Consider the following 22,120-nt stretch of genomic DNA (forward strand, 5'->3'; position numbering starts at 1 on the left):
AAATAGTTATCACGTCTTTATTTACGGGACATACATCCCGAATATGTTATTTAAAATTCCGTTTTTATTTGTTTAGAGTCTATAAAAACATATATATTCCTGAACGTTAAAAAGTTTTAAATGCGGTAGATTAATTAGCTCTTCTTATTGTGATATTCGGAGTTGGAAAGCGCTCTTGTTCGTGACGCCCTAATTATCGAAAGATACCAACTCGTTCAGATCAGAAGTCAGGGATGAATGATTTTGAGGATATATTTGGAAAGTTGCATATATACTGAGGTGCGTTTGATTTAATCTGGCTAGTATTTGCGTGGGATGAGAAGTACGAATTACTAGTGTGGATGCATGACCGAGCGTCTTCAGCCAGGGTATGTTCAGTAAAACTACTAAGGTAAGCATCAATGGCGAAAACCTAGAGAATTTTATTTCGGCGATTTATTTACCTCTATATATCCTGTCATAATTGTATGTTCTACATTCACACTGAGTAGTCTGTTCTCATTTTCGCTGTTTTCTACTATTTTCTAGCTTCCTTTAAGCACAATCACCTTATCAATGACAAGTAAGTAAAGTAAATTCAGACTAGACGCGAACCGATTTATTTGGGTTCTGCTCAGGAACATCTGATGCCCTCCTAGTCTAAACAAAGGTTTGAGTATATTATGAAAAAATAATAAAGTCAGTTGAAATCACGAAGCTGGTAAATATGAGAGTTGACTTTCTAACTGGTTTCGTTTTTGAAGCCTGTGTTTAAATTCATCGGATTTTACGTGACCTTCCCGAAAAAGTTACATAACCAATTTGAAGTTCCAACATCAATAGCGTGAGGATTACGTTCCTATGGTAATTCATCTTTTGTTTATAATTTCTCTTTCTTTTAAATGTAGAAAGAAAAAGTTCGAAACCTAATTTTTGGGTGCATCTCAGTTTTGGGAGGCGTTCTAATCCATTTTGCCTTTGGTTTCTTCTATAGTACTGGTATGTTTTACCTACTTTTACGACCTTCTCAGCTAACATTGTACCCTATATTATTAGTTACATCGTAGTACGGGTTGACCCGGAATTGCCAAATACATCATCAGTTTGGATATCTGGCATTGCTTTGGCTATACAGGGCGTTTCTATGCCATTTGGTGGATTGGTTGCCAGGAAGTGGGGCTTTCGTATTGTTGTTGCTGTCAGTTGTTTACTTGATAGGTTAGAGTTTTGTTTATTCTGTTCATTGTGTGCTCTTACTTTATGCTTTACTGTAGTTACTTTACATGAAGGATGTCGAATTAGAAATCAAGCAAATGCATATTGGATTAACGCATACATTTTCCGTCAGTCTTAGCAATTATAGCTTTTTATTCACGTTTGAGGGCCTTGTCAACTTATCCTATAGCATGAAGGTTTGGATTAAACATTTTCACACGCTTACCAGGAGGTATTATAAACACGTTGAACGCTTGACTTAAGTCTACTTACGTCAATTAAGCCTCCCTTGTTGCTATGGGGTTCTTTTCGTCATAGTAAGACTTAGCATTTATATTCGAGATTGTTACGATGTCTTTCTACATTATTATTTGTTTTAATATATTGGTACAGATAAGCACGAAAATAAATATTCGCCACACGAATAAGAAAATGAGGTTGTGAAGGAATAGAGAAAGGATAGGGTGTATAATCTAGTGAACAAGAAAGAAAAATAAATGAACAAGAATAAACTATAATGGGAGAAACAAGTCAGTTAAAAAAACACAGCTAGGAAGAATTATCATTTAACTAAGCTCGCCTCCTTTATCCTGATTCATATCTGGCAGTGTCTCAAGCTACTAATTTGCTTTATCCCTCAGATCTCAACTAAAAATTCGTGATGTGCCGATAGTTAACAGTTTTATAGAGCTTTCTTTTATACCCCGAATCCATGCTACAAATTGATTATCCTTTCGCATTTTCCAACTAGTCACAGAGTCGACGGACAAACTACGATGTGAAAGTCTCTGAGTTGACATTCGCACCGCATTTCCAGGACATTGAAGTTGATGTTTCAAGATGATGACACCGATCGAGTTGTAGAACGCATTAGCAAACCACCACTTTAATAACATATTGTTGTTAGTGAGTTTTAGAAACCCTTCAGATGTATCGATGTCTGAACACAGCGACTCATTTAACACCTTTAATTGGGTAAGGCCATGATTTACAACATAGAGCAGGATTCCTCTCACCGATAAGATGTAACCCTAAACTTTTACAACCAGAGTAATATCAAGATGGTACCAAAGATGATTTATATCGGGATAAGCCACAAATACTCACACATTTAAATAAGCACACGAATTTTTTCAGTAGTTCTAATAGGCCACGACAACACTCCTTCCGATTGGAGGCAAGTAGCAAACTTTCACTGGTGGTGGATTCAGACGGATTTCCGAATGACCGTACTGATCATTAATGGACTTAATTTATTATTTCAAAATATTTTGAAAGATCAAAAAGTGAAAGATCCAGTTTCGTTCTCCCAAATATCTTTCATAGACCTACATCAAAACTTATTGTTTGTACTTGTATCCTCAAATAGAAACATTTTAATTTTATTTAGTCTTAAAATCGCAGATTTGAGATGAAATGTTAGACTAAATCATTTTATTTTTTAGATTAAAAACGCTTTTCTGGGCTGCCTATTTGATCTACTACATCAAATCACTCAATTTAAAAATTTCAGTGTATTGATTTGAGCAAATATTTAGTTTAAACTGATCGGTTTCTTATCAGAGGCGGACTCAATTTTCAATATTATACAATTTAGTATTTATTTTGAAAAAACGATGTAAATGTGTTATGGTGTTTTCGTTTTCTTAATTACAGCATTAGTATTTTTCTGACTTACGTCACTGTACAGAGGTCCTTTCCTGGAGTCATCATTACGTATTCTGTACTGCAAGGGTTGGGTTTGGGTTTTGGCTATTCCGTAGTATTGTCTGTGGCCGCAACGGTAAGAAAGTAAATTGTCTACATTTCAAAGTTTTTCATAAAAGTGATAATGTTTTATCTGGCCATGATCACTTGAAGGTTTTGGACAGTAAAATTATTTGTTGCTAAAGTCAATTCAGCTTTGTGTTATTGTAAACAGTAAGTCGTAGAGCTCACCAAAGTGAGTCTGGTTTTCATATATGGTAACAACTGCGTGAGATAAGATTTGAAATAATCTATGAGATAAATTTTATTCTTGGGATCAGATTACTTAATATTTACAACACCGTTCATTTCTATCACACGTTCTAAAATGTAATATTTTAGTGCAAACATGAAGTTATTTTTTTCATCGTTATTTTTAACAAATTTTAATATAACTTGAGACTTCAGAATGTATAGCCCATAGATTAAGAAATAAGACTGTAAAGGAATAAAGATAGTGGATTAAAATTATCAAAATAAGTAAAAAAGAATAGTATATGATGAAAAATACGGTCCTTTTACTCATAAAAAATATAAATGGAAATTATAAAACGATCTTCTCTGACTTTTATTGTAAACTACGTTGGGTAATTCCTCAAGCCATTGAGACACACAGTCATCAAGACTCCAGCTGGAGATTCCTAATAGATCCATCGATGCCAGTACTAGACAGCTTGTTCATACGTAGACGCCATATCATAATCTAACCACCTCTACTTTTTTCAATTAGTCCCTGAGTCGGCAATCGGTGCTAGAGGTGTGAGCTGCTGAAATAATATTCGCGACACATTCACAAGCCATAGAAGCCGGTGTTTAATATTGAAACATTAACTAAATTTTTATCACTGCTATCTATCACATTGCAGAATCATAAAATTGTCTACATAGTGTTGCCACAATGTCATTAATCCTTCGAAAATAACAATAATCAAACACAATCACCTTTCACAGTAGTTAAGTTTCTCAAGTATAATATAAAATTGTCCCCACCACCGAGTTGTAGATCCAATATTTTACAACCGGGAAATGACGTTGATTGCCACAAGCCATTTTGGTTTTCGCCAATATGTGGATTGATCTCAACTGTCACTCAACCACAAGCTCTCAAATCCGGGTTTCAATTTTAGTACATAAGCATTTATTAAGTATGTTTATGAAAGTGAATTTAGTTTGTAGGCACGATTCTGGTTTTAAAAGTCTTTGTCATACTAGATTATATGGTGTTTTGATACTTATTCGTTTTTGATTCCATTTATTCATTTGTACAAAAACCATGTAATTACTGGATAATAGTGGTTTCCAAAACGACGTGGTCTCGTAGTTGGTGTGATTGTTGGTGGCTTTGGCTTAGGAGCCCTGGTGTTCACTCCGATCGAAACTGCTTTAATCAATCCAAGCAATATCCCTGTTGACCCGAAAACAAGGTATTATTTACTTTTAGTTCTTTTTGGCTAAAATTTACATAAAGTAATCCGTTTGTTCATCTGTATGCTGTCAAAGCCAATATCATTATGGTAAATCCGTAAGCACTACACACATATTGCGACTATATTTTTAAATCTTTATAAATGTAGAAGTTTCTTACTAAAAGCCTAGCTTTATTTATTGTTCCTAATAGCGCGTTCTTGGACTATTACTTTGAAACGAATTCGTTCATTTTGAACAGTTAAATAACTTAGAACTTGCAGAGTACTTACAAATTGTCATTTAGTTTGTAGTCCGAAACTTGAGTTTTGTGCATCCATTTTGTACATGTAACTTGTAGGTGGAAATTAACTATTTATTGGATACTTCGCACAAGACATCATTGTACTACGTACATGATTGATAGTATTTATCAGGAAAGTCTTAATTTTTTATTTATTTAGGGTTCTTACAAAGCAAATGACTAAGTAGTAAATTTTCAGGACGTATGTAATGTATGTAAAATTCAGATGTTGAAGCAGATTTAGAAGTATGAAGTTTTCACGTCGATTTGCAAAAATTTCGTTTCAGACCGATAGAGTATATTTTTGATGATCTTATTAGAGAGAATGACGTTTGCTTTCATTATACTCTGTCTATTACAATGACGTAATTCCTAAATTTAATCTATTGGGTGAAATCTTAAGACAAAAACCCTAGAAATGGCTTCTCAAAGCACTCATTTGTGGTGATTTCGAGTGACAACTTGGACCAATGAGTATATGTGACTGGTCCTACGTTGTACCTGACTGACTGATTTTGAGACCCTAGTAGCAACACAGACCGCGATCAGGAGATTTTATGGAGGGTTCTCACAACCACCTAAGAAATGTTATACAAATTTCACTGATTCACTGTTTTGTAAACATCATGATGAAACGTTTTACTGCTGTATTTGAATACGGTTTATGTCATGTTTTAAATTTATAATTCAACAAATACATCTATTGATGCGTTTCAGTCGCTTTGAGTTTGCACCAGTTGTTTTATAAGATTGTTCTCCATCGTCGAACTTGATTCAAACATTCTGATACTGCGTGTCCTGTCGAGGTTTACCTGACAGCAAACACTTTAGGGGAGGGGAATCGAACACACGAGGTAGTGGCTACTGACAGTTTTTGTGTTGCGTCTATGCAACTTGTGCTGAGAAGCTTTTATTGTCGCCATCATAACTTTCAGTGTCAACGTTTCTATCACCTTTTAAATACAGACTCAGACAATGTTGGAATCCGATTATGGTAATGTTGGTGTGTAACAGGCCTTGTATTTCAGTGGTCAAAAGCGAATTGAATCAGTGTTAATAAATGATTCAAATTAACGTCGAATGTAGCTGGATCAAAGATTATCTCTACATCCACTCGACAGAGCAGACAGGTAATAGCTAAAATTCTGTGATAAAGAAGAAAAAAACCATCTAGGTTTGTCAATCAACTTTGTAAGCACACAATGTATTTGGGTGAATAATATGAGCATCTAAGTTTGTGAGTAACGTTTATAAGCGGACACTCAAACTTTTATGATGACTTCAAGGTGTGGTTGTCACAGCATTCAACTGAAATGTAAAACTTGGAATTCGGGACCGTTCATTCAAACCAATGTCATTTTATTTCATAAAAACACTTTGTGAAAGTGAAGTACAGTAATGTCTAGAGATACTATCTACGTATTCATAACATAATAGCTTGGTGAGATGTGGTACCAAGAAATACACCACACAAAATAAGATAAGGAAAGTCGTGTTAGCCGAATTTTCAGTATACTGTCAGCAGACATATCTGTTTTGAAGATGAATACAATCATCACTTTCTTGCAATGGAGTAATCTCACGTTGCCATACCTTTTCTAAACCACATAGTCAATTCTTAGACGAGAGGAACACCATACATCATTGAAGAAAGTGGAAGTAAGTTGTCGGTGTCAGGTAACTTTTAAGTGGAGTTTATTTGAAACCTGAGCTTTAGTGAGTCTGCTGATGTTCTTCACTCTAAAATTATAGGGTAGTTTGGTTTAGGATTTTAATACGGTCAATCAAGTAAAACCTCAGCTGGAGTACGCCACTTGAAATCCCGAACGCTCTTGAATATTGCTAACTGTCGTTCTATTAACCTTACAGATTTTCTCATTGAATCCAGTTGAATAATCGGAGTTTGCTTCCGAACCAACATTTGCTGTCCCTATGCCTCATTCTAGAGGCCTCAACTGACTTTCGCGAACGTTTCTCAAGTCATTAATTAGTCACACTCTTGCATTTACAACCTACTGACTGTTGGAAGGTAAAGATACTATAAAGTGTCTACTCAAATCTTACACTTATAAATGTGGCGTTCTATCAAATCATAAGTGGTTCCAATCAGAACTCACTTTGCCACGTGCAAGTTCAGATGGTTTACTCTTTTTGACCAGCTGATAGCTAGTCTGATATTTATCTCAACTGAGTACTTGATAGGAATGCTAGTTGCAACCATTTTACGTCCATCAATCTGTTTGGGATCACCACCAAAATACAAAAATGGTGTCGCACATTGTAGAATATAGTCAGAACTCAGGGCAGTGCGCACAATGGAGCACGGATTTATTTGGTTATATTTAAAGAGCTCAGTGTAAGAGACGAGAACTTGTGAGAATGCTCTCTCACAGTAAAATTTTTATTCTGGATTACTGTCCTTCATGTGGAGACTCTCATGCTATTCAAATACCTCAACTAAATAAAGTAGATGGTTGTGATTGACGAGTTTTACTACTAAACGTTTGATCTAAATGTCTGATCCAAAAAGTTGTTGGTCAACGCTAGCCGATAGTTAACGCCTTACTATATGACATTCGCTTGCTGAAAGTACTGGAGAAAATTTGTACTGCTTTCGAAATGTGGATATACCAATTCTCCTATATATACTTATTACATCAGCTAACCGATATAAAGGCTTTGATGTACGTTTTCACATACTTTTATAGAAACACTGCTTTCCCATTGAGTGAGAGGGAACTCTATCCACAAGGTTAGAATCGGGTGATTATCGGGAGTAGGTCCTATCTTTTGTAACTCATACCATGAGTTCTGTACATTGACTATAACAACATGTATGCATTTTGTGCACATCCTTTTTTCTCATTTAATTTTCTACAGGCATTTTACGCATCCTGATATCCTTGATCGGGTTCCAGTTGCGTTTTTGATTCTTGGTGGTATTCTTCTTGCATTACAAATAATTGGATTTATATTATTGCGTCCAAAACCACTTGAAAGTGTAAGTAATGAAATAAGTACTTTTCATTCATTTTGATATCAACTTACAGTACATTTTAACTTACTCATTTTATTTACATCTTAAAATCATCGAAAGTACTTTTAACATGGTTTATTTGATTCATGGTAAAAAAGAACGATTTTTGGGCGTTCGAGTGAATTCGTATTAAATAATAATACCCTTTTTTCTCCATCAAAAATACCACCAACCAACAGTCTTCCTACAAATCGGATGATACGTTTAAAATATAGGAGGAAATTATGAAAAAGTTTTGGCAATTCATTTGTGACTGTATAAGTGTATCTGTTTATGGGGTTTCAGTTAAAATGTATACTTATTTCTTGGACGATAATTATTGACTGAACTAGAATGCCTGCATATGTATAGTAAACAATACACTAATGGATTCGTATCACACAACTAGTTTGGTAATATCAATGATTAATTTGTAGTGGATGAAGGTACATGTTTTGAATAAAAAATTCTGCTGATTAACATGGTAAGTTCTGTTACTTTGCTTTATACTAGTATATTTATAATATCCAACATAAACTCTAGTAAATTTCTCATCACTCACTCCCTATAATACATTAAATAATTTGTATTAACTTCCTTTCGACTAGACACAAGATCGAGACACAGAACTGGTTGTGCGAAATAGAATAAATTCTGATCCTAATCCAGTTATTGTAAGTTTGTTAGGCATTTTTCTAAATTTAATTTAATGAACAATTTTCTGTGTATTGTTTTCTCGAAACTTTCCATACATTTCAAACTACAAATGTCACTTGTGCAATGTACAGTTATATTTTACAAATAATATATGGTTTCATTATTATCTGATGCTTTTCATATATAAAACATTATTGAACTAAAGACTTCCAATAGGACAATTAAGTGTTACGTACTGTTTCATTTTACTGATTAAATTGAAAGGTCTCACAAAAATGAGGTTACGGAACTTGATAATGATTTTTTTCATGTATTTTACCTTTCATTTATTATCTGAAATTTAAAATATAGTTGCGGATATCATAATCAAAGCGGACCATATCTATACTGTTAGTAATTGTCATTACCAAGGTTTGACTTGATAGTCTCAAATAAATTGTGCATTGTGTAAGTTGATAATAAATATTATTATTACAGTTTAACAACTTTTCCATGAATTTTGTTAAAAATATAAAAACAGAAATGTCTTTTTATTGAATAATAATAAATCGAATAAATTATCATAGATTTGTATTGTGGTTTTGTTATTTACTAATGAGTGTTCAATGTAAATTGTTTAATAATGTATGAAAATCAGTTATATTATGTGTACATTAACCTAAGATTTTCAATGATTTCCTCAGAGAGAATATACACAAGAGGAACCAAACTTGTGAGTGTGTTATTAATAATACACAGCTCTAGTTATTAGTCATTCTCGCCCTAACCAATCAGCTCTCAATTTATTTTTTAAGTTCACTGTTTTCTTTTATAAAGCTCTGTGAATGAATTACTTGTTGTGCTTTTATTCTTTTATAGTTACTACTTTGAATGTTGTGCCTTAATACTATGTTCATATAATAGCGTTGATTGCAGAACTTTTTACTGTATTTTTTTTCAAATAAATAGTAAACTATACACTTAACTGAAAATATCAAGAGTGGCGCTATGAAATAAGTCCTTGTGATTAATATATTTTGTGATGGTCTAAGATGTCGGTTTCCGTGTGGAGCTACACCGAAGGTGATGCTTGGATCGACATCTGAAGCTGTACCTATGAAAATTGAAATCTAGTAAACAGTGAAACACTAAGAACATTTACAATCTACTAGTCAATGTTTAGAAATCATGTAATAGAATAAGTGTACAGTACCAATTTAACTCCCAGATTTTTCTATTTCTTTTTCAGGGACGTTTGCGTTCAACCCAAACAATTGTTTCATTATATAGACTTTTATCTTTTATGGTTTGTAATGTTCTGTGACATCATACCAATCACTATAATAACATCGGCTTATAAAGTTAGTTGATTAAAGTCTTATTATTCATGAAGTAGAGTTTAATCATTACTTTTTTAATTTCTATTAATCTTTCTTATATATTCATTGTAGATACTGGTAAATAATAGAAAAGCATACCATTCTACGTATCCATCCTTTAAATCTACACATTATTTGTACCTCACCATCGTTATACACCTATAAATATTTTGGCGTGTACAGAGGGACTAAAGTACTCTCGTTTACTTTATTTGGTTTGCAGTCGGAGAGTTTTTCAAGTCAATTTTTCTAATTCTGTTGTTCTGTGTTGCCGTAAATCTTATATTTCGGGTTCCGCGTGCGGGATCGTGGATGCGCACTGGTGAGAGGTCCCGTGCTAAGACGAAACGGCCGTCCAGTTTTTTTATGGTGATCTAGCTTAAATCGACTCATGAATTCGACTATTAAATTACTACAATTTCCATAAACCCCCATCCTGAATAAAAATAAATGACAAAAGTATAAGGATTGAAGTTGTGCATTGTTTATCTGTTTATTTTGAGTTAATTCATTTTATTTTGCTTCAGATTCATATTTGTGAAGCTGAATATCCTCTTAACAGAGTGACGAATTCATGTTTATTCTTATACTTCTTGAAATATTTTATTTTCATTGGTCTTACAGAAGTTGGTGGTTCCTCCTAGTGTTAACTTCTTTAGCTCCACTCATTATTGTTTTATAAATGAGATTTTAAGTCATAAAATATTAATAATATTTTGACCAAACATTTCAAGATGCAGTTGCTGCATGTCTACAGAAAAGAGCTATTGAAAATTTTCTATTAAAATCTGTAAAAATCTATTAGCAAGATCCAGATCTGATCAAAAGATATTCCAAAGAGGACGCGCAAAAGCCCGCTGATTGGTCCACTTTCAAACGAGCGACGCTAGTGGATAACTGGAATCTGCAATAACTTAGACTGGCTTGTTGTTTTTCATAGAATGTCTTAACTTTCTCTCCAAGTCGTATTGTGATTTTGAAACTAGTCGAGTTGGCAGAGTCTGAGGAATACTAGGTCGAATAATCTAATCTAAATAGGTTCTGTATGCAAATAAACCACTCGAGAAGACAGATGTAACTTTGTGGAGCAGAAGTCCGGGCTCCTTAAGAGTTGCTAAACTGTTATTACTCGTCTTAAATTATTTTTCTATATCTTCAATTGTTGTTTTTTACATTTATGAAATAGGAACAAATGAAATAATGGATTGATGGTGCCTTGAATAACCGTATTCACCTAATAAAAAATACTGTTTATGTATCTCAAAACTAATTAGTAATAATCCCTAAGTAAATCTATTATACGAGAATTCCTCAACTAGTAATTTACAACTCACAGTACTTACTTTCCAAGTTGTGTCAATTTTCTTTTATTCTTATTCGTTTAGCTGTTTGGTGCTCAGTATATTGATGATGACCAATTCTTATCCATTGTGGCTACATTTTCATCTCTTTTCAATGCCGGTGGTCGTGTTATTTGGGGTGCCATTGTTGATCGATTATCCTTTAAGGTATGCAATAGAGGTATTATTATCTGGAATATTTTATCAGCAACTGTTTGTAAATTATTGTTAGGAGAAAAATCACGTTTAAATCTACTGGTCTCGGTTTACGGGACCGGAGATTTAGCTGTGTAGTTTTGAATTTCTTAACTAAAACATTCGTTTCTGTGTTTAATCATCAACTAATTGTTATAAGAGTCGATTATCTACTAATATTTAATGTGCGAAGACCAAACGTTGAAGCATTTTTTTATAGTCTGGTATTAACAAAGCCAGAATGACTGTATCATAAAGCGCAACTTGTTTCCTTCATGTAACAAAACATAGTCTGAGGTAAAATGGCTGCTGTAGTCTGTTATTTGAAAGTAACGTATGTTATGTTAAGTCTTCAGTTATCATAACATTTATTTATTTTAATTATTGAGACCACCAAACAAAAAATTAAGAATGATGACAACACCAGTCTCAGAGTTTAACTGAAAAAAAAACAATTTCACACTATGCTTGCAGTTTGGTAGGGTTTTGGGGTTTCTTCCCAAACTATTTAATAAACTTGGTTAACCGATCTTGGCTAATGTTTCTGAATCTAAAAGTTAGTTACATATATTAAGTATCATCCTTTTGTGTTTCAGTCATTCGACAAACAAGTTTTTCTGCCAACTTAAATGTTAATCAAATGAAGTGATATTATTACCACAGTGGGAATTTATTCAGAATTTTAGTGCTAAAAATTAACTTCACTAGACTTTATAAACTAATATGTATTTTTATTTGAAAACTTGGGATAACACCTTAATACCTTGGCGATATATTTTAGATACCAATGATGATCATGCTTGTAATTTGGGCAATAGTGCTATTATCATTCCCACATATTGGATCACTGTCAAGTGTTGGATTAAAAGTTACGTATGCTATTTGGGTGTTCATTTTGTTTTTTTCGCTGAGTGGTGTTTTCGTCATTCAACCTGCGGCTACTGGGATTCTGTTTGGCCCTTTAAATATGGCGGTGAATTATGGGATAATTTTCACTGGATTTGTAAGCGACAACAATGTTTTTATGTCGTTATGCCATATAACTCATTTTTGTTAATTCTGATTAATCTCATGACTAAAAAGTATCTCTTCGTTAGCTGAGTTGCTGTCATAACTAAAACTATTGAATGTCATACTTAAAATTCCGATGATGCTCGTTACTTCCCATGTATTGATAAAATGACAACCAGTTTCTCGTGAACCATTGGCATATGTATTTTGACTTTATTGGTTAAACTTACCGATGATTTAACTTACGTAGGCATCTTCATTAGTTCATATTCCTCAAATTTCTAACCATTTGATAAGGCTTGCTTGATTTATGCGAGTTCACAGTACTATTAGCTCAGAAAAAATTTCTTATTTAGTGCGGTTACAGTACAGTGGTCAGATTGGTTCTAAAGTATTTTTATCAGGCAACAAGTGCAGAACATTAAGAAAAAACATTAGCCCCCTGAATGCCCTGGTACGGCCGAGAGTGGGGAGAGTCCGCTCTCCCTCTCGAAATGCTCTCACATGGCCACGCGTATACAGCCTCTGCCAGGGAAGTCCTACTCATTGCCTTCTCGTGGCGGGGGTGTTGTTTACGAAAATGAGAGGACGAAAAGCGAATGTCCGGCGCTTTAACCGGATTCCAAATCAATGGTGTACATGAGCTCCAGTATCCTGCGGGAACAAATGGCGTATGAACCAATCGTTGGTCACCGGCTACCATGGGACTGCATCTCCTTACGATGCTCCACTGCCTTGTGGGTTAGACCTTTAGGTCAAAGGCTCGGGGAGTGGCCCCCTAAGAAAACCACCTGCTTCGGTTTGGGCACCCGGGCATTATCACAGCCCACACACAAATTGATGAACTTTTTATGCCTATGGAAATTACCTTTCTCGCTTTGAAAAACAAACAATTGATTCAGATTATTATCATTACAATTATTGTCATTATTAATACTATTACTATTATTACTACTATTATTGTAATTATTGTTATTATTATTATTATTGTTATTATTATTTTCCACATTATTCACCCTCTTTTATATTTATACAGCGGCTCGTCTTTGGTGGAAATTCGACTGTATCTAAACGTTCTCGAGTCACTGTCCGGTTGAAAATTGTATGTTACCACCGAATACGAGGACTGAAGCAGTTTTTCTGAAACCACGTGCACCATTCAAACTGGCTGCCTTCAACGTTCGCACATTTATGCAGGTCGGACAACAGATAGGGCTGGCTATGTCTTTGGAAAGTCTTAATATTGATGTTTGTTGTCTATCCGAGACCCGTATTCAAGACTCTGGTGAAGTACTACAAACTCGATCTCCATCTGTCGCTTCGAAAAGCTTGTTTTACGTGCGCTTATCCGGGGACCCTGTGGCATCTTCGTCTGGTCTTGCTGGCGTTGGTGTCGCACTAAGCGCTAGAGCTGAGGCAGCACTAGTCGATTGGATCCCCATTAACAGTCGGTTATGTGCTGTTAGATTAGAAAGTTCCATCAAAGTGAGAAGAAATCGGAGTGAGAAACGATGTCTTTTCGTCATCTCCGCCTATGCCCCGACAGATTGCAGCCCGGATGCAATCAAGGATGAGTTTTACCACCAGTTATCAGTTCTTCTCCAGAAAGTGCGTTCGACAGATATTGTAGTGCTAGCCGGAGACTTGAATGCCCAGGTCGGGCGTCTAGGCACAGAAGAGAGTCGTTTAGGTGGCCGATGGGGACTCGTTGGTCGCAGGTCAGATAACGGGGACCGTCTACTGCAACTGTGCACAGACCACAACCTGTTTCTGGCTAGCACTAACTTTCGGCACAGTCATCGCCGATGTGCCACCTGGCGTCCTCCCTCTGCATCTCAAGCCTGGACTCAGATTGATCACATCGCGATCAGCTACCGCTGGCGTGGTTGTGTACAAGACTGCCGCTCCTTTTGGAGTACCTATCTGGACTCTGACCATGCCTTGGTCTGCGCCAATCTTGCCTTACTTTTCAGTGGCCAACGAAGTGACCACCGCCAAAAGATTGATGTTAGCAAGCTGGTTGCAACTTCTGTTGCAAGTAAGTATCGAACCGAGCTAGCCTCTAGGCTAGCTACCACTCCACCGAAAAGTATAGACGAGCATTGGTTGCAATTGCATGACGCCATGAAAATGGCGGGATCAGTCAGTTGTGGGTTTGCGAAACGTCCCGCTTTTAAGCACTGGGTTTCTCCAGGTTCCTTACAACTCATTGAAGCCCGTCGGTCTACTCCGGGTGACCGTGAGTTTGACCATAAACGAAGGATGTTACGTAAGGAAATTGGGCAAAGCTTGCGTAAGGACCGAGCAGCCTGGTGGTCGATGCGTGCTAATGAGCTGGAAGCAGCAGCTGCATCTGGTAACTACCGGAAGCTCTTCCAGCTCATCCGAGCCACTAGCAGCAAGAAGTCTGGTGTGAGTGAAACAATCTGCGAGGATGATGGGATGCCAATCACTAACATCTATCGACGTCTTGGACGATGGGCAGAATTTTTCGAAGGGCAGTTCAACTGGCCTGCTGCTCCGGCAACATCGGTCAGACTGTCCTGCCCTCCATGGTCGGTGACGACTGATCCACCAAATGAGGAGGAAGTCCGCAAGGAACTCCAACTCTTGAAACGTTACAAATCACCTGGCCCAGATGACTTACCTCCGGCTCTTTTTAAAGATGGTGGTGACTTTTTGACTAAGGAATTGACGACGTTGTTTACAAAGGTTTGGGAACTAGAGAGTGTACCAACGTCATGGAATGAGTCGATAGTTGTCCCTATCTTTAAAAAGGGTTCACGTCGTTCCTGTAACAACTATCGGGGGATAAGTTTACTTCCGATTGCGTCCAAGCTATTGGCTTCCGTCATTCTTCGTAGGTTGTTCAAAACCCGAGAAAGATTGACTCGCGAGGAGCAGGCTGGGTTTCGTTCTGGTCGAGGATGTATTGATCATATATTCACCCTCCGCCTAACGTTAGAACACCGCCATACTTTTCAAAGGCCAACAATCGTAGTGTTTCTTGACATCAGGGCTGCCTTCGATTCGTTGGACAGGACTGTTCTCTGGGATTGTCTAGTGAAGAAGGGTGTGCCTGAGAAGTTTATTAACATCCTAAAAGCCCTATATAAAAACACCTCAGGCAGAGTGAGGGCATACAACCACCTCTCTCCATTGTTCCATTCGAGCAGTGGGGTTAGACAGGGTTGCCCAATCTTACCATTCCTCTTCAACTTTGCCATCGATGACATTCTGGAAACAGCTCTGATAGATGTAAGTAATGGTGGTGTGGATCTGTTGCCTGGAGAAAGACTTCTCGACCTTGAGTATGCGGACGATATTGTCTTACTGTGCGATAATGCCCAAGGCATGCAATCCGCACTTAATCAGTTGGCAATCAGTGTCCGTAGGTATGGTATGTGCTTTGCACCTTTGAAGTGCAAAGTACTTCTACAAGACTGGCAGGATTCTAATCCTGTACTCACCCTGGATGGTGAGCAGATAGACGTAGTTGAGAAGTTCGTGTATCTGGGTAGCTGCATAAGTGCTGGTGGGGGTGTGAGTGATGAGATCAATGCACGAATAGTGAAAGCCAGAGCGGCTTGTGCCATTCTGGGCCACCTTTGGCGCCTTCGTGATGTTAGTCTGGCTGTAAAAGGTCGGATCTACAACGCGTCGGTGAGAGCAGTTTTACTCTATGCTTGTGAAACCTGGTCTCTCCGAGTTGAGGACGTTAGACGACTCTCTGTGTTCGATCATCGCTGTCTCCGAAGGATTGCTGACATCCAGTGTCAACACCATGTTAGTAATGCAGAGGTTCGGCATTGTGTGTTCGGGCACAGAGACGATAATGTAATTGGTGTCACTATCTTGAAACACCGACTTCGGTGGCTTGGACATGTTCTCCGAATGTCGTCCCAGAGAATTCCACGTCGTGCATTATTTGCCGACTCTGGGACTGGTTGGAAGAAGCGGAGAGGTGGTCAGTGCATGACATGGTGTCGTGGTATGAAAGAAAGCTGCAAAGGACTGGCTTCTGTTGGTCCTTCACGACTCCCTGGTTGGGGTCTGAGAGATGGTGCTACACAGTGGCTAGAGACGTTATCAGATATGGCTTAGAATAGAAGCCAGTGGCGATCCTGCTGTAACCTTCTTTTACTTTCTTCATAAAAAAGTGGTTGTGTCTCCTTTACCTGAAAGATTTCTTCTGATTGTACCTTTTCGTTCCGTCGTTACTACCACACTACCTTACTCCAATCTCTTCGTCATTGTTCTCTTTTTCTTTTGCGCTCCTTAGTTTTTTTTTCTACTTCTCTTCGAATTCTCATTGTTTTGTGTGGCGCATATATATTGGCGCTCTCTTGTACCAATATTCATATGTCCAAATAAATAAATAAATAATTTCTGTAACGTTACTTGGTTACTAATATCTGATGATTTTAAACTGTTTAGATCTCAATTTTTAACATTTTTAATTTTAACTGTTCAAATAGTTAAACTGATAATGTATTTCGGTGATCGTGGACTTCAGTTTTAGGCTATAATTAGCAAAATGTCATGCGAATATATTACATCGCAACTAAGCCCTTCTGTAGGAAGCCTAAATATACTCATATTTGCTAATTCAGAGCAATTGTCTTGAAGTTCACAACTTTGTGTCTTGAACTTAATTATTCTCATCTTCTAACTTCTCAATAGTAACAGATTTCACCGCTGTTGATGTTGCAAATGGATTTGTTAAACATCAGACAACCACTGAGTACAGCACTTCAGAAAGATTCCACTATTTGAAGACAACTTCTATATGCCTAACCCCCTACTTTATTATTGAAATAGTGTTATCCCTAAAAGTAAGCAATTCTCCAGATAATGTGATTTTAGAGCACATTATTTGAACATTCTGGGCTTGTTGAGGGTGAGTTTCACATGCATCGGGTGAAGACGTACATATCAGACGTTATGAGTATGGGCTTTAATAGTGAAGCTGTCGTTATGAAGAGACTGAAGAAAACCTAGACTGAATCCGTTCTAGATAATGGTTGTGATAACCCCAAACATTCTTATCAGAACTCACTTAACTAGCGAGATGTACGATCGTCTTAAACTTCTGTAGCAGTTTAGTACCAATTTCTGTTCTAAACTCGGTGAATCCAAGTCTCCTTATCTACTTAATAACGTTGTTCTACTTATGATGATTCGCATTCATTCATGTTTATTTCGTTCGATCTTGTAGAACAAAATGAGAAAAGTTTGTTTAATAAAATATTACGATTTGGTCTTTTTTGAAAATCTTTTTAAGACAGTTGGCAGTATTCTCTGTGCGATCATTACATACTTCATTAATACCCCGAATGCTTATTTGGTACAATTTACTGGTTGTGGTTGCGTGTGCATAGTTGGTAAGATATATTTGTGTACTAACTGTTTATGGTTTGTTGAAATACAGATTATTTTAGTGTTATACTGAGCAAACTAGAAAAGATTCAAGGGATTGAATGATAATCTGCGTGCCTGTTGGTGAGCTATAGTAAGCAATGATTCTCCTAGACTAAATCATTATCAGACTAGGTCTGTTTGCACATAAACAGGCATGAACCGTAGGACTGTTCATACGTTACCTGCTAATGCACTTTCCTATTCATTTTCGTATTCTCCCAGCGTCTGTTTAAAATGATCAGTCTTTACGAGTAAACAGGGTGTCTTGACCGAATATTAAACCATTAGATGTAGTGGTGACTGTCTCAGTCACTTTCACAGAAGGGAACAACAGTATCTGTCGGAGAAATTTCGGGCAGTAAATGTTAGTCTAAAAACATTCGCATATAGCTCAAATGATTGTTATTCACTATAACAATGAATATTAAGTAAATCATGCATTACATTTCATGATCTTTTTATTCATAAGCACTTCCAATTATAAACAATTTTTAGACTACTTGAGAGGTTTACGTTACTATTTGGGAGTGTAATACTTCTATGAGTAATGCACAAATGTCTTAATTGTTAGTGTTCTGTATTGTTGACGGTAGTTCATCCCCATTTATTTCTCGTGATCATTTTCAAGTTATTAAAATATCCTAGAACTTTTATTATTTGAAAGCTAAGCTTGTATTTTACATAATATTTTTATGTATTCAATAACTATACCCGTTGTCGTCAATAATATTATTTGCGTTCTAAAAGTTTAAACAAATGAACAAATACTAGCGCCGAATTATATAATGTTTGGTTACAACGATTTAGTATATCCCCCAAGTAAAATTAAACAGTTGGTCAGTATTTCGTATGAACTGTAATAAATTTCGTAAGAAGACAAGCGTCAATGTATATCAAAAAGATTATATACTGCTCACTGAACTTAAATGATCATACGGTAGTATGCTGTGTTGAGATTTCAGAAAGTTACTAGCATTAACGTTTGTTAATAACTATTAGATAATACAGTTACATTACACAAAATAGTTTTTCTTTTCATTATATATTTTTACAGCTCTAATCGCCAGCGTTTGGATAGAAGACCGAAAAATGTCAAAGCGTTGTAAAATCTGCAATTGTTGCACTACTATGTGTAAATCTCTACGAGTTGGATATCATGGTATTGAAGGTACAGAGGCAATATTAGATGATACAAGTTGAAAAAGAACAACAATTAAAAACATATTAATGGAGCAATTTACAATTTATATATTTATTTATAAGCAGATTAGTTCTCTTTATTAAAAAAGGTACATTTGTCACGATTTTCGATAAATTAAGTAGAACATTTTGATTTTTAGTAAATAAGCTATTAAGGTTTGTTGTTTTGTTTTTGTATAAACAAGGTGGATGTTTTTCCATTTAGAAATGTTCCTATCAACTTTCCCAACCAAAACATTTTTATATGCAATTGTTCTGGTTTTTATAATTTATATATGTGAATGTGATTTTATAGCAAGTATTTTGCTACATTAATATTCATTTTATTGTTGTGTGGTAAGTGAATATAAACTAAAGAAAAAGAGAAATATCATTGTTTCATTTGGACAGTTGTTTTCTATCAAAATACTGGTTTTAATTAGATTACAAATTTTTAGTACTGTCAATAGTGCACAGTAATATATATAATTTCAGATATAGTAATATAAAAAAATCAATAGTCTACCAACATCTCAGAATACCGAATCCGTTTTAATCACTCCTATACGTATGGAAACTAACAACAAGATCATAATTAATCACTCGAATGTTAAATATTTGTAACTAGCATTTTTAAGTCACACAGATCTAGTTCAGAAACGTATCGTGATTCTACGTATAGGGTTTTAAGTATGATGTAACACAGGTTACGTATTTTAGTATAGCAATATCAGTGTGTACTTAAATTTTAATTTGTTTCAAGGTAAACGTTCTGCTCGTGTCTTTACTGTCTAGTTGTAATATAGGTGTAATGAAGCGTTAATTACAAAACGTTACTTCTGGAAATCAGAGAAGCTGCGAAATTGTAACTTCGTAGATTCGAAATGCTATGTTCACTACGTAGTACCTATTTATTGTCTTCATGCTTCCTGAATTCCTCCAGACTAAAATTCGTGTTAATTGTTGTTTATATTAGAGGTGCTACGATCGAGCTATTTTAACCGTCTTAAGAAATGAGGTATTTGCGTTGATTAATTCAAGTTGATTGACAGTACTTGACTAGCAATTATGAGTAAACAATGATGAGTTTAGTTATTACTCAGAGATGAACATGATATATTCCAATTTTAGTAACGACAGTTTCTGTCGTTTGTTATGTCAATACAACTTGAACTCTTAACATTTTCATTAATACCAATACTACTTACGTTAAACATATCTTGCGATTCCATTGTAATTATATTTTCTATACAGTTGATGCGTTGAACTATTCATTTAGTTTATAATTTGTGAGGCTCGTATGAACGCTAATATTATCTCTACGCAAATATATTTAATTTTCAGTTTTCTAACGTATAGTAATGTGTAGTAATCAAAACTTTGTTAGCATGAAAATATTCAGTATAGGATGCAAACAATTCTTAGTTTTATTATTTGTTAAGTATTGCTGTTATCAACTTCCTAAATCATTGATTTTTGACTAGAGAACATTTTTTTATCAGGAAAAAGAGTACGGTAAGATGTAAGTTCAGATGTTAATATAAAAAAAAACCCTGAATTAGTAGGGTATCCTCTTCAAGATGTTTACTTTTCTTAGTTCATATTACAAATTCTACTGTAAAATAATCATCTTACAAATCCACATTATTATGGTGCGTTGGAAGTAAGTTGAACTAGTGAATTTGTACATTAATCTTCACGTCAATTTTTCTTGATTTTGACGATTCTTATCTATCTAAAAATTGATTAGAAATCTATAAAATTTTACACTTTGTAACTCAATAACTATTTGTTTACAAAACGTTTGCCCCCCCCCAACGACTGATTAATTTTAGACAAACTAAAAAATTATTTATCTTACTTAGTAAACGAATGATTTTTCTATGAATTTAATGTTGTTAACATTATCAATCTGGTAATACATCGTTCTTGATGGGATATAATAATTTAAGATTATATTCGGAAACGGTCATCTGAATTCATATTCTTTAGATGTTACATAATTAGTACTCATTTTACATTAGCTGATAGTCTAATTCATTCCTTCCGTAAATTATAGTAAACGCAACATCTAAATATTTGCTTAATAAAGTCAAATTAAATTAACTTCTATAGTTTTAGCGGTTCAGAATTCTCATATTTTATATATTTGTCATAGTGTTTTAAAATTGGTAAACTTGAATAATTGAATATTGAGTAATTGAATATTTTGGTATCATTATTATTTCGTTTATAGTTGTATTTTAGACCATTTACTTAGAACTAAATCACACCAACTCTGTGCATAAAATTCATGTATATAAAGTAAATGGATTCTTTATCTATCAGGTCACAATTGAATATATTGAATTAATCCTATTAATCAATCAGCTGTTAAAGTGATTTCGTTTTGATGAACATATTACCTATCACGCTTCAGTGTATTAAGAAAAATGTACTTTTTAAAAAATTTTTAATGAGAAAAAGGTTCACGGTAAATGAGTTTACCTACTCTTTTTTCTTGATCGATCTGTATCTATTTACTAACGGTTAAACTAGAATCACTTGTTTGGTTACTTCATGTAAATCATTTGTAGTAGGGACAAATAAGTTATCCAAGCGTATCAGTTTCACGAATCACATAAAGATCAGATGTATTATGAATTGTTTCAGTTCATACTACCGCTCATTTTCTTTGTAGTCATGAAAGTAGATAGTTCGATGAAAAGTGTGTCAGTCATGATTTGCGAGTGAAATCTAAACCGAGATTTAACTTGTACTAGGTTTCGGTGGAAGTATGAAAAGTCAGAATATTCAAAATTATTTTATTTTAATCACATTCTCATTAATATAAGCCACAATGTGATCTCAGAGCTAGATTATCTTCAAAACATTTTATTTCTTACTGAGTAAATTTTTATAAAACATTGATTATTGTACTCTTGTGTAACTACAAAGCGTTTCTATAGTGCCGTCCATTTTTGAAACGATTATCAAAACTTAAGTTTTCATCATGATTTAAGTGGGTTGAAAATTTGGGATCCTCGAAATCGTTATCTCAAGTTAAACTAATTTGTTTATTTACGCAAACGAATTATCACTCATCCTCTTTTCCATAAACGCAATTTCGTTCTACTATTGTCACGCTGAACTACTTTTTTCCTATTGGGATTTCTCAAGGTACTCTGTTATCAACAGGTTTACTATAGAAAAAAACAAAACAAATTATTACATTACAGGAGTAGCCAATGAATCCACCGGACATCGAAGCAGCACACATAGATCTTCCTATAGATGTCAATCCACCAACTACGGA

At 35.2% G+C, this 22,120-nt stretch overlaps 2 protein-coding genes across 3 annotated transcripts; both read left to right on the top strand.

Moving 5' to 3' along the window:
* Positions 1-667: 667 nt before the first annotated feature.
* Positions 668-19,502, top strand: MS3_00003083 (uncharacterized protein). Of its 2 annotated transcripts, XM_051210777.1 has the most exons (12): positions 668-843; positions 888-978; positions 1,011-1,197; positions 2,851-2,977; positions 4,234-4,364; positions 7,529-7,649; positions 8,273-8,338; positions 9,550-9,661; positions 11,065-11,187; positions 11,996-12,217; positions 17,514-17,609; positions 18,701-19,502. In XM_051210777.1, exons 1-8 carry the CDS (start codon positions 841-843, stop codon positions 9,622-9,624), a joined length of 801 nt encoding a protein of 266 aa, XP_051070795.1. In that variant the 5' UTR covers positions 668-840; the 3' UTR covers positions 9,625-9,661; positions 11,065-11,187; positions 11,996-12,217; positions 17,514-17,609; positions 18,701-19,502. The 2 variants fall into 2 exon arrangements, with proteins under 2 accessions (XP_051070795.1, XP_051070796.1); XM_051210778.1 differs by lacking the exons at positions 668-843; positions 888-978; positions 1,011-1,197; ... (1 more) ...; positions 4,234-4,364; positions 18,701-19,502 and having other exon boundaries at positions 7,188-7,649; positions 17,510-18,074.
* MS3_00003084 (uncharacterized protein) lies at positions 12,676-16,595 on the top strand. The gene has a single exon (XM_051210779.1). It carries the CDS (start codon positions 13,330-13,332, stop codon positions 16,327-16,329), a length of 3,000 nt encoding a protein of 999 aa, XP_051070797.1. The 5' UTR covers positions 12,676-13,329; the 3' UTR covers positions 16,330-16,595.
* Positions 19,503-22,120: the final 2,618 nt, after the last annotated feature.

The sequence above is a fragment of the Schistosoma haematobium genome, chromosome ZW (genome assembly GCF_000699445.3).
Source record: "Schistosoma haematobium chromosome ZW, whole genome shotgun sequence".
In the NCBI taxonomy this organism is placed as follows: domain Eukaryota; kingdom Metazoa; phylum Platyhelminthes; class Trematoda; order Strigeidida; family Schistosomatidae; genus Schistosoma; species Schistosoma haematobium.